We start from the raw sequence: 12,710 nt of genomic DNA on the forward strand, positions 1-12,710 counted from the left end.
ACAAACAATGTATTAAGGTGTAACCTCAATGAATCGCCATCAAAATCAATAAAAGATAATTGTACCTGAAATGTAATAAAGTCATATGTACTGAGGGTAAAAGTAGCAAGGAAATATGAAAAAACATCCTTATTTTGATAGACCATTGTGCTTCCATTGAAACAACTGAAACCGGCCTAGTCAAAGCCATTCCGTTTCCTTGCAAGGGTGCAGCGTCCTTGACAGAAGTTTGAAATTAAAAGGTGAGGCATTTTTGGTGCAGATAAAGCACCATACACATTGCAAAGGAAGAGCCAGGAATGCTCTAATCTAAAGTAAGGCATGAACCTCCAGTCGAGCTGAGCAAAAGAATGGCATAAGCCGTCATCTCCTAATTGGAAGAGCTTGTCATCCAGCCGGTGAGTACCAGCTCAAAGTGCTGTGTCCATCCTGGCCATGTGTACGCTCTGACCCCCTAAAAATAAGCTTCATTCCCTTTCCCCCAATTCCCTACAGGTTTCGTACAGTGCAGTATGTTGAATCTATGAAGCACACATTGCTTCTCCCAGACTATAAGAAATAAAAACAATGATTGAGTGTTATGAAAGTCAAAATTGTTGTTTAAAAACGAAACAAATGAATAAAAATGAAATCCTTTTAGCAGAATTGCCTAATAAGGCAAAAAGGAAAGATAACAATATCTATACTAAAGTGTAATCTGTTTAGAAAGCAGAAACAAATGTTTATTCTGGATTGTTGTTTACAGATAGGACAAATATTATTGACAGCAAGTGAAATCAAACATGTTAAAAAAATTACAAGAATACACAGACAATATTTTTGATTAGAAAAGAAATAGTGAGACACAATGAGGATGACAAAACGAATTAATGTTACATGGATGTCTATTAAAACAAAAAAAACTGATTATAAATTGAAATTTATCTGGAATTTAAAGTTTACATAATTCATTAAAGCAGCAACCGTTTGCAGGTGGATGGAATGGAAAAGATGCTCCATGCTCAACAATGTTAAAGGTTACAGAGATACTGAGAAATAGGAGCAAATAGATCTCTCTCCTAGCACAAATAAGGCATCTTCAGCAGCGGGAGGGTAGGATCAAGATGTTCTAATGTTTTTCCAAGGCCAGGAAGGGCAATAATTGAAAACTTAACTAATATTAGTGCGGTCCAGATGCTGTTACTTCATAAAACTTCTACTTTTGCGTGCTGAAAAGTGACAAACTCTTCCCATATTTACTGCACTGAAATGTCTTTCCTTGATGCGTTTGTATTTGCTGACAACTTATTAATTGATGACAGACTGAAACTCACCCCATATTTGATCCATGTGTATAGGTTTTCCTCTGTGCGAATTTGCTTATACACAGGTAGATGCAAATCAATGGAAGCTCTACCCACATCCATTACAGGAGAATGTTATTTCCCCTTTTGTGTCTTCACTAATTGACCATTAGGTATAATAAATCATTGAATCTCTTCCCAAATCGACTACATGTATGGATTTAAACATGGTGTGTTAAGAGAATTTATGAATGACTGAAACACATGCTATATATTATACGTGGTTTTCCATGTGAGCTCCCCGATGGCATTTAAGGTATGTTGACAAATTCACTACATATGTATGGTTTTTTCCCTGTGTGCATATGCTGCTGGACTATTAAGGCAAATGAGCAAATAATGCTCTTTCTACCTTCACGGCATGTGTATGGATTTTCTGTGTTTGCTGATGGCTCTTTAGATGTGCGGATTTTGTCAAATCTCTTACCACATTCACTGCAGGTGTATGTTTTTTGTTTTTCCTGTGTGTGTTCGCTGGTGGCTCCGTAGGGTTCCTAACTGACGAAAGTTCTTCCAACATTCACTGCAAGAGTATGGTTTTTCTCCTGTGTGTGTTCGCTGATGGATTTTTAAGTTTGATAACTCAGTAAAGCTACTGTTACATTTGCTACAAGGATATGGTTTTTCCCCTGTGTGTGTTCGCAGGTGGCCTTTCAAGCTTGATAAGAAAGGAAACCTCTTTCCACATTCACTGCACGTGTATGGTTTTTCCTGTGTGTGTGTTCTATGATGGAGCATTGGGGATGCGCTTCGAGCAAAGCTCTTTCCACATTCACTGCATGTGAATGGGTTTTCCCCTGTGTGTGTTCGCTGATGTTTCTTTAGTTCAGGTATCTCAGCAAAGCACATTCCACATTCACTGCAGGTATATGATTTTATTTTTCCTGTGTGTATTTGCTGGTGGACCTTTAGGTTTTCTGACAGACGAAAGTTCTTTCCACATTCACTGCAAGAGTATGGTTTTTCCCCTGTGTGTGTTCGTAGGTGGCCTTTCAAGCCGGATGAAAAAGAAAACCTCTTTCCACATTCACTGCATATGTATGGTTTTTCCTTGGTGTGTGTTCTATTGAGGAAAATTGAATTTTGCCTTGTCATGTGTGCCTACGTGTTCCCCATCCTATGATATATGTGCATGATCGATATGCATATATCCCCCTATGATCGATTAAAGACGTAATTCTAGTTGTGTCCAACTTTAGTATGCCAGTTTCCAGTTCTCGTGAGAGCAACGAGTATTAGGCCTATGTTGCTCACGTTTTACATTATGCACGTTAATTCATCGTATTGTCCCCGTTTCTAGGCCTCAAAAGGCCTGAGCACCAGATTCAAGCTCCAGTCTCCTGAAACCACTCCGAGGAGTGATGCAGCCCCCTCCCGCATCCCTGACCCTTCACTTACTTCCTGCCGCGCAGAGCGGTGCCCGGCCTGGCTCTGCCTGCCTGTCTGCCAAGAATATGTTATGCTTCTAGTTATCAGTTCAGCTCTCCGTCTTCACATTCCTAAGCTAACGAACCGCATAAACATCTCCAGTTATAGTCTAGTCTTCCTGTCTCCATGCAAGAGAATTACTGTATTAATATCCATAGAAGATTCATAGCACACGCAATACATGAAGAATATATGCATGCACCAGTCTTAGTGTCCAGTAGCCTTTGCTCTGATAACTTTTAGATTCTATCAACATGTACTCCAAACACAAGATACCAGATATGCTATAGGTACATGTCGTCCTGACATCGCAGACTTTCGTCTCCTCTTCTAGTGCAGAAGTCAGAGCCCCAGTTCTTCCAGTCACACGTCATAGCCCGTTTGCGCGCACCACTAGGTTAAAGGTTCCAGCTGCCCAGGTAGCCCCCTCCATACATCCACCCACTTTTATGACACTTCTGTGACGTTCTCATCACATGTTCACGTGCACGCCCTGTGCACGCCTTCTTTTCACGCCCATGTGTTCTTATCTTACGTTTGTCACTTGTTACGCCTACTGTATGTAATGCAATTATAATGTTTTACTATATATACCATGTACTGTTAGTGAGACGTTGCAGCTGCCACTCGTGCCATTTTATTTCAGGCTGTTCCGATCCTGTCCTTTTCCCTTTTGTCTGATTAAAGCCTGTTAGACTCAGATACATCGGATCTTGCCTCTTATTTATTGAGCTATCTGTTTTATTAATGTATTCAAAAATAGTACCGGTAATTAATTATTTATTTACCACATAAATGGCGCCTGAACAGGGACGAGCCCCTTCCCCACGCGCCGGCGATGTAACGCAGGCCCCCTGACCCTTCTACAGCCGTGACGGAACTCTACCATGCACGTGCAGATATTTCTGCTTCATCAAGTCTCCCTCAGGCCCACGGAGGAGACGGAGACTGCGGTCCGGCATCCAGACGAGGCGGTGAGGAATGCGGTTCGTCCCGACCAGAGCCCAAGCCGAGAGAGCAAGGTCCGAGGTATCCGGAGGCCCACCTGTAACCGAAGCACCGAAGTTCGAAGCGCATGCGTAGTAACCAGACGTCGTAGCAGTCCAGTAGCAGTCCAGTCCAGTCCGAGGCCTTCAAGTTCTGCTTCCCGGTGAGTACCGTTGCGGGGGAAGTATCTAGACAGGTTCATTAGTTTGTTCCTGGTCCGATGGGTTTGGGTACGCAGATCCAGTCCGACGTGTCCACCTGGGTGGATACGGTATGACGTGTCTCTTTACGAGACCGGTATGTTCTGTACTGTTTTAGCAGTGCATCCAGTAATTCTAGTAAGTCCGTTCTCGAGAAATTCAAGTATTATGTTTTCAATGTATCAGGTAGTATTCTGTTCGAACTGTTATTAATGTATTTCTATGTCGTGGTATGAGTGATTTGTTTGCCATTTCATTACTGTGATTATTGTGTATTGTGTTTAGTTTAGGTACGACCCGATCATGCCTCTGTTTTCGAAATTACGTCAGATCAAAACCAGAAAAGGGTTACTCGAAGAATCAGTTCCCGTCCCTCCTAGGGACAGTCCTGGACATTTTATGTATCACAAGCATGGCTTAGATGCCATATTATATCTAGACTTATGGGTGGATTACACCAAACTTCTTGAAGAGAAATATAGATGGCCTGTATCAGGTACATGGGATGCCGAGTGCATCATGCGAGTAGAAGAAGCATTATGGAAAAAGAAAGCTAGACAGTCTCAGAAAGATGCCATCGAGTTATGGCGCAAAGAATCTCATAAAAGAACCGAAAAAGAATTCAGAAAAGCAGAGTTGAGTAGGGAATCCTCAGAAAAAGCCCAAGAAAGGGAATTAATCGAAGAAGGTGAACGAGTTAGAGCAGAACAGTCAGACAGACAGAGAAATGCCCTTATTAAAGGTATGTATCCTCTTCTTGCCGAGGGCTTGTCGAAAGCAACCCCGGAAGCACCCTGTAATTTACCGCCACCATTGGTCCCGATTAAGCTACGTCATAAACCGACTGCAGCTGAAATTTTTCTTTCGTCCTACTTGGACGATACAGTCCCAGAATATGCAAATCCTATTCCGCCTGCTCACCCGCAGCACCCTGTTAATAATGTAATTCCTGTTCCTCCAGCCACTGGTCCCGGGGGCCAAGTTAATGTGCAAGTGCCCCCGGACCAGCCCACATTAGGTGCACCCGTTTTGCCAGTCACTCTACCAGCACGTACAGTATTAACTGACGATTCTAGTTCAGGAGCAGCGGGGGGAGGTGCTCCTATCACCCCGCCTCAAGTAAGACGACTGACGCCGCGAGAAGCAGCGTTACAGCGCACGCCAAAAGTGGCTACATACGCAGACCTCAAGCGACACCTTACTGACTGCATATATGATCCAGTTCCAGGCGAAGATCACATGGTATTATATTCAGTACGTTTAAGACGGGTTGCCAACTTTTTGGCCACCCTGCCAGACATGAAAGAACATCTAGACAGAATATATCATTTTGTCCGTACAGGGGAGAATCCAGGAAGTATTCACGAAGCTATGGCACACAGGAAAGCCGAGATTCAAAATATGATTTTACAGTTCTTGATTAACTGTTTAATAAGAGAACAAGATCATCCAGATAAAGACCAAGACGAGATGAAAGGCCTGACTAGGTGGAGTGACAATATAGCCGAGGGAAAACACAAGACACTAGGTAGTATAGAAAGTATGTACAAGAAAATTCGTAAGGAAATTATAAGTATACACCAAAAGGAGGAAGCAAAAAGAGCAACCGAGAAAGAGAATGACTCTTCAAGTGAAGAGGTAGATAGCGAGAATCCCTCCAGAATAGCGTATGTAGGTAGAACTAGACTTCCCGACCGACATTCACGTCTAGATTACAAGAAAGTTTTTCCTCCTCCCGTACCAGAACAGTGTTCTCTAGAACAAGTATTCCAGGCCACCGATAAAATTCTGAAACTACGAATAGGTTATAGTGAGCTTAGTACCATGCATGAACAAGAACTAGCCCGATCAGCAGTTCGATGGACTAGTGATTCTGCCACGTTTCCAGACGAAATAGTGGCCCAAACGTTTCTGAAACTGCCCCCAGCCGAGCAGCGTCTGGTGGGTATGTATATGATCCAGCACCTCATTACCCTGTATGAGGATCAGCATTCTGATCCAGGTCCTTTACATGATGTACTGAACGAGTTACTCCTAAACAGATGGAAAGGTCTAGGTACCGATTTAATTAGTGTCATTTTAGAACAGCGCCACAAATACAGAACGTTCCTGAATCCACATTTTGTTCCTGTTCCACCCCCAGTAAGGAAATCATTCTACATAGATAGACAGAATCCGTTGAGAGAAGTACATCCAGTTAAGGGAGAGGGGGGTGATCTAGAACGAGTATTTGTTTACACCCCTATCACGAAAATAGAACTTCTAGAAATGAAAAAGTTAATACCCTGTCACGATAAAGATCCAGCAGGGTTCCACAGTGAACTAAAGGACATGCTCCGTATGGGAGAATACACGTATCCTGATATCATTAAAATGTTAAAGGTCCTGTTGCCTGCGGGCATATATGAAAAACTTAAAGAAAAAGAATGGGAGGTGGGAGAGAAAAAGATAGATTGGACCGCATTAGAGACTGAAGATAACACACGAGTTCCAGGTACCGGTCTTGGGGAAAAAGCTAAAGTATTGCCCGAGTTATTGATACAAGTCCTGCCAAGATTACTAGCCACGAAAAAGGAAGACTGGGATGCCATCTCAGCCTGTAAACAGAAACAAGACGAAGACACTAGTGATTTTTATTCTAGATTTGAGAAATGTTTCATTATAAATAGTGGTCTGAAAACGAGTAGTGAATCGTATCCACATCTTTTTGTTACCAAACTAGTTGAGAATTCTTTACCACAAGTTAAAAATCGAGTACTGAAAGTCGAAAGTACCTGGCAAGCTAATACTCCGTCACAAATGCTCCAGATGCTCCAGTATCACCAGAACAGAATCAGGGAAGAGCAGGAACATGAAAGGAGACGTATGAAAGACACGAAAATGAAAGTACTAGTTGCACAGTCTGTTCCACAAGACAGTCCGAAGAGGGGTACGAATCAAACTAGTCATCCTGCAGCTCCCGTTAAAGGGACCTGCAATTACTGTAAACAGCCAGGTCATTATATAAACGAATGTGCAGTTCTGAAACACAACATAGCTACTGGTAAAACGAAAGAGAGACCACGTCCGCCTAGACAAGAACAGGTTCCGCAGAATTCCCAGCTACCGCAGAACGCACAACAGACAGTTACAGTACCGCAGCCTATAGCTGCCACACAACACGTTACACAGCAGATGTACCAGTATGCACAGTCGGAATATCCAGACTATCAGCAGTATTCATGAAACAGCCTAGAGAGGGAGGTTGGCTTGCCTCTCATCAAGATTCCTGTAGATCAAGAGGGTCCCTATGTACACAGTCAAGTATTAGGGAAAGACAGAAAGTTTCTGATTGATACAGGGGCAAGTAGGACTACCATCAGTCATGACGAGGTTCCAGGGGCTCCACTCTCAGGCTCTAGAAATGTTTCCCTTGGATTTTCAGGAAAGCCTATTGTTAATGAAATATCGAAACCAGTTACTCTAGAAGTTGGTCCATTGTCCCGAACTACAGACTTGTTACTTACGAAATCATGTCCAGAAAATTTACTAGGCATTAAGACTCTGAAAGAATTAGGAGCAGTTATATGCTGCTCCCCAGAAGGGGTGCGACTGTTTTTGAGAGATTTTAAAGGTCATTATGTATTACGTGATTTTGATCCAAGATTATTGAATGTACCTCAGCATTTATGGGCGCAAGGTCCAACTGATGTAGGTTGTATGCACATCACACCCTATCGTGTCACTCTGAAGAAAGGTGTTGTATTACCACGAATCCGACAGTACAAATTGCCACCTGAGGCTGTAGCAGCCTTATCCAAAATTATTGACGAGCTCATTGCTCAAGGAGTAGTTGTAGAAACTCACTCCAATGTATGTAATTCTCCTATCATTCCGATTCTGAAACGTACTGATCCCAATGCACCTCCAGTTTATCGATTAGTGATTGACCTTCGAGAACTTAATAAATGTATCATACCCCAGTACCCAGTGGTTCCAGACATTTCTTCCCTATTGACTGCCATTGATTCCGAAGCTACGTTCTTTACTGTTATTGATCTCAAGAACGCATTCTTTAGTGTCCCCATTCATCCAGACAGCCAGTTCCTTTTCGGTTTCTGTTTAAATGGAAGAAGCTATAAATTCACACGAGCTCCTCAAGGTTTCACAGAAAGTCCTAGTATTTACAGTCAAGCACTTAAAAGACAACTAGACAATATTCATATGCCAACTGACACTGCCCTGCTCCAGTATGTCGATGATCTCTTGATCACAGCCCGTTCTGAACGTGACTGCGAACGTGCGTCACTTACAGTCTTGTATTTCCTGGCCGAAATGGGGCACAAGGTGTCCCCTTCCAAATTGCAATTCTGTGTCCAGCAAGTGGTCTACCTAGGACACTTACTGTCCAAGAGGGGTAGGCAGTTGACACCTGACCGTATCCAGTTAATAGCACATCTTCCACAGCCCAAGACTCAAAAGGAGGTACGAGCTTTTATCTGCCTCACTTCTTACTGCAGACAATGGATTCCACAGTACGCATATCTAGCCAAGCCACTGATACAGTTAACGACACAGGAGGCAGCCGTATCGACTGTCCTCCCTTGGACCCAAGAACATACACTTGTTTTCAATGAGTTAAAGAAAGCTTGATGCCAAGCACCTGTTCTAGCAACACCGAACTACAGTAAGCCTTTTACACTTTTTGTCACTGAACGTGATGGTACTGCATTATCTGTTCTCACACAAGATCAAGCAGGACAATACAAGCCCTGTGCTTATTTTTCTAGCACATTAGATCCGGTAGCCCAGGCTCTGCCTGCGTGCCTCAAGTCAGTTACAGCCACAGCTCTAGCTATCAGACAAAGTGATTCCATAGTGTTAGGACACTCCCTGACAGTACAGGTTCCACACTCCGTGGAAGTTCTTTTAAACCGAACACAGACTCAGCACTTGACAATTGCACGTTTAACAGGATATGAACTGACATTGTTTCAGCCACACATAGAAATCAGACGCTGCAACATTTTAAATCCAGCTACATTGTTACCCTCAGTTACTTCAAATCCTGCCACACATGACTGTGTGGAAGTTGTTAACACCATGACAAAGCCAAGACAAGACTTGACAGACATTGCATTACCTGACCCCGACCTGACACTTTATGTGGATGGTTCATGTATGAGAACAAGTACAGGAGAACTAGTAGCCGCGTATGCAGTGACTACTGACACTGAAGTTGTGGAAACACATCGTATTGACACCCTGTCTGCTCAAGCAGCAGAGCTCGTCGCTCTGACCCAAGCCTGCATACGGGCGAAGAACCTGAAAGTAAATATATACACAGATTCACGTTATGCATTCGGAGTCGTACACGATTTTGGAGTGCTCTGGCAAGAAAGAGGTTTTATGACTTCTCATGGAACCAAGATTCAGCATGGCCCCCTCATTCAAGCTCTGTTAGATGCAATACATTTACCGACAGCTATCGCTATCATGAAGTGCAAGGCACATACGAAAGTCACTGACATCATTTCCCAGGGTAACGACCTGGCAGATCGAACAGCCAAGCTTACAGCTCAGACTCCAGACATTCCAGTTAACACGACACAGACAGACATTCCCGATCAGACTACTTGTATGACAGTTAAGGACCCTACACAAGACGTACTAGATATACAGTCACATGCTAATCCCGATGAAATCAAGAAATGGTCTGAACAAGGAGGGGTCCAGACAGATCAAGGATGGTTGACGAAGGGAAAAGCCACATGGTTTCTCCCCGACTCTATGGTTCAAGTCATTATTAACACCGCACATAGTCCAGCACACTTGGGAGAAAAAGCCATGATAGACAGTATTCAGAACCTCTGGTTTAACAAGCATTTACGAGCAGCAGCCAAGCAGAAAGTGCGTACCTGTATGATATGTTGTCAGTTCAATCCAGGTAAAGGTGTCCCGGTGGAACAAGGTGGATTCCATCCTCCTGACCACCCTTTTGAAGTCCTCCAGATGGATTATATTCAGATGGATCGATGTCGAGGTTTCAAGTATGTCCTCGTAGTTGTATGCGCTTTGTCCAGATGGACAGAAGCATATCCAGTTCCAGATTACACTGCCGCGACCACTGCCAGGCAGTTGGTTCGTGAGTATTTCCCCCGTTATGGATTACCTAGGGTCGTGTATTCAGATAACGGCCAGCCATTCTCATCCGAACTCATGAAACAAGTATCGCTTCTGTTAGGGTACCAGTGGAAGTTCCACTGTGTACGACATCCTGAAGCAGCTGGTCTTGTAGAGAGACATAATCAGACCCTGAAAATCCGCATTGCCAAGGTATGCGCAGAGAAAGGCGTAGATTGGTTGGTAGCACTGCCAGTCGCCCTTTTTTACATGAGAATGGTCGCACACTCCCGTTCAGGTCTGTCACCTTTCGAGGTAGTTTTCGGTCGTCCCCCAAACATGTGGGGTACACCTAGACCACGTAAAATAACTGATGTTGACAGTAATATGCTGACAGATTACCTGGCTTCCTTGATGTCTGCACTACTCTCTTGTCGTTCACAGGTTGCCGCTGCTTTTCCAGACAACACTCAAGTGAAACCGCACGAGGTCATACCAGGCGACCTCGTTCTGGTTCGTAATTTTGATCGTTCAAGTCCGCTGGAGCCCCGCTGGAAAGAGCCAAAACTCGTCTTGCTAACAACCAGGACTGCCGTCAAGGTGGAAGGCAGGAAGGGGTGGTTGCACTCCAGTCAAGTGAAGCGATTCCATGGACTCTCTCCAAAAACTTTTTTCAAGGACTGCCCCGTTCTCAAGGACTGCCCAGATACTGACTCTAAACTTCCCCTGTTAGAGAAAACTCCGCAGCAGGAGTATAAAGAAAAATTAAGGTCTAGTAAGTCAGCCAGTTTAATTGTCTAAGTCCCTCTCGGGTGAAACGGTTAGACAGGCTCCTGACATGTATAAGATAGACCCACATAGTGAGAGAGTTAGTCAAAACTCTAAGAGAATACGATACTGTAAGAATCTTCGAAGTAGATGCATTGTTACCCTATTTTTCATGTTATTTCTGAGTCTTATGGTTACCGGCATAAGTTATGTTTTACATGTATATTTTCCTCCTACTGTTTCTCATGTACATTTTTCCTCTAATCTTACAGTAGAGCACACATTTAGTGAACTGCCTCCTCACGAGTTATCCTATCGTCTTGCCATGCGCAATAATACTTTTATCCGAATGTTACACTATTCACACCAGACCAGCAATGCCACTAGTTGTTGGGTGTGTGGTCGACTCCCCCCTTTCCAGACACCGAAGGGAGTTCTGCCACTCTTTCCTTATCCGTTTTCACACAATGGTTCATGTGGAGCATGGTCCACGTTAACGTCATCCTCAAATGATATGTCCCTTCTGAATAGAACATGTTTCCCAGATAAGGAAGGTCTTTCCCATAGAACAGGGTTAGATCTAGAAAATGAAGTATATGATCTAGGTAATTATTCCTCGAATTTCATGGTTTTGAATGTTCAGTCCGAGACTACTCCAGATTTGCCTGCTATTACAGTCCTACCAGTGAAAGGCGAATTATGTGTCCGAAAGAATGGTTCAGTACATGTAGGACACAGTGATTGTACTACTATGGTCGAGTATAGTGACAGTGGGAAATCTACTTTCAAAGCCTCACGTCATTCGTATTTTGTGTGTGGTCAGACCGCATATGTTCGTCTGCCCCTCGATTGGGATGGAACATGTTACATTGCCTTCCTACTGCCACCAGTTTTCCTAGCCCCATCCGATTATCACAGAAATACACATCTAGTACACGTCGGACATAGAAGGGAGATCGAGTCCCCAATTATCGATCAGACTGAAACTGCTTTAGAACAGTATCAAGATTTCAATAAAGGTTTCTTTTTCTTTATAGGTCCTGTCCAGAATAGTAAGCTAATACGTAGGTTAACCAGAACCCTTGAAGCAGTAGTGAATGAGACTACTTCCGCTCTAGGTAACTTAACTGAAGAACAATCTGCTATGAGATTTGTTGTGCTCCAAAATCGTCTCGTCCTTGACGTCATACTGGCCGATAGGGGCGGAGCTTGTAGAGTCATCGGATCTAGTTGCTGCATTTTCATTCCTAATAACGCACCGTCTGTTTATTCAGCTATAACCAGACTTCATAAAATTGCCCATCAGTTACACCAGAATCCAGGCACCTGGACACGGTCCGGTTGGCTCTGGAGTATACTATCTGCCTGGGGATGGAAAGTATTGTCATTCCTAGGTATAGCAGTAATGATCATATTAAGTTGCTGCCTATGTTTACAATGTGGCCCTGCGATTTGCGGCTTGTGTGCTACCTCTTGTATTCCTAGTCTTAAGTCCCGTTCCAAGATAATTCGAGACAAGCAAATGATGCTATATGAACAGATAGATGGTATCATGAATATTGATGTTTCCTGATGGAAACGTAGGGCACAAGGAGGGAATGAGGAAAATTGAATTTTGCCTTGTCATGTGTGCCTACGTGTTCCCCATCCTATGATATATGTGCATGATCGATATGCATATATCCCCCTATGATCGATTAAAGACGTAATTCTAGTTGTGTCCAACTTTAGTATGCCAGTTTCCAGTTCTCGTGAGAGCAACGAGTATTAGGCCTATGTTGCTCACGTTTTACATTATGCACGTTAATTCATCGTATTGTCCCCGTTTCTAGGCCTCAAAGGGCCTGAGCACCAGATTCAAGCTCCAGTCTCCTGAAACCAC

General features: G+C 43.5%; 1 protein-coding gene across 1 annotated transcript; it reads right to left on the minus strand.

The window, feature by feature from the left end:
* Positions 1 to 686: 686 nt before the first annotated feature.
* LOC144773567 (uncharacterized) lies at positions 687 to 2,438 on the minus strand. Its single transcript, XM_078658673.1, has one exon. It carries the CDS (start codon positions 2,436 to 2,438, stop codon positions 1,776 to 1,778), a length of 663 nt encoding a protein of 220 aa, XP_078514799.1. The 3' UTR covers positions 687 to 1,775.
* Between the last annotated feature and the right edge of the window lie 10,272 nt (positions 2,439 to 12,710).

Source organism: Lissotriton helveticus, chromosome 8, assembly GCF_964261635.1.
Source record: "Lissotriton helveticus chromosome 8, aLisHel1.1, whole genome shotgun sequence".
Taxonomy (NCBI): Eukaryota; Metazoa; Chordata; class Amphibia; order Caudata; family Salamandridae; genus Lissotriton; species Lissotriton helveticus.

What these genes read in the sequence shown, in the direction of transcription:
- LOC144773567 (XM_078658673.1), bottom strand. Translation starts at nt 2,438, where the DNA reads ATGACAAGGCAAAATTCAATTTTCCTCAATAGAACACACACCAAGGAA.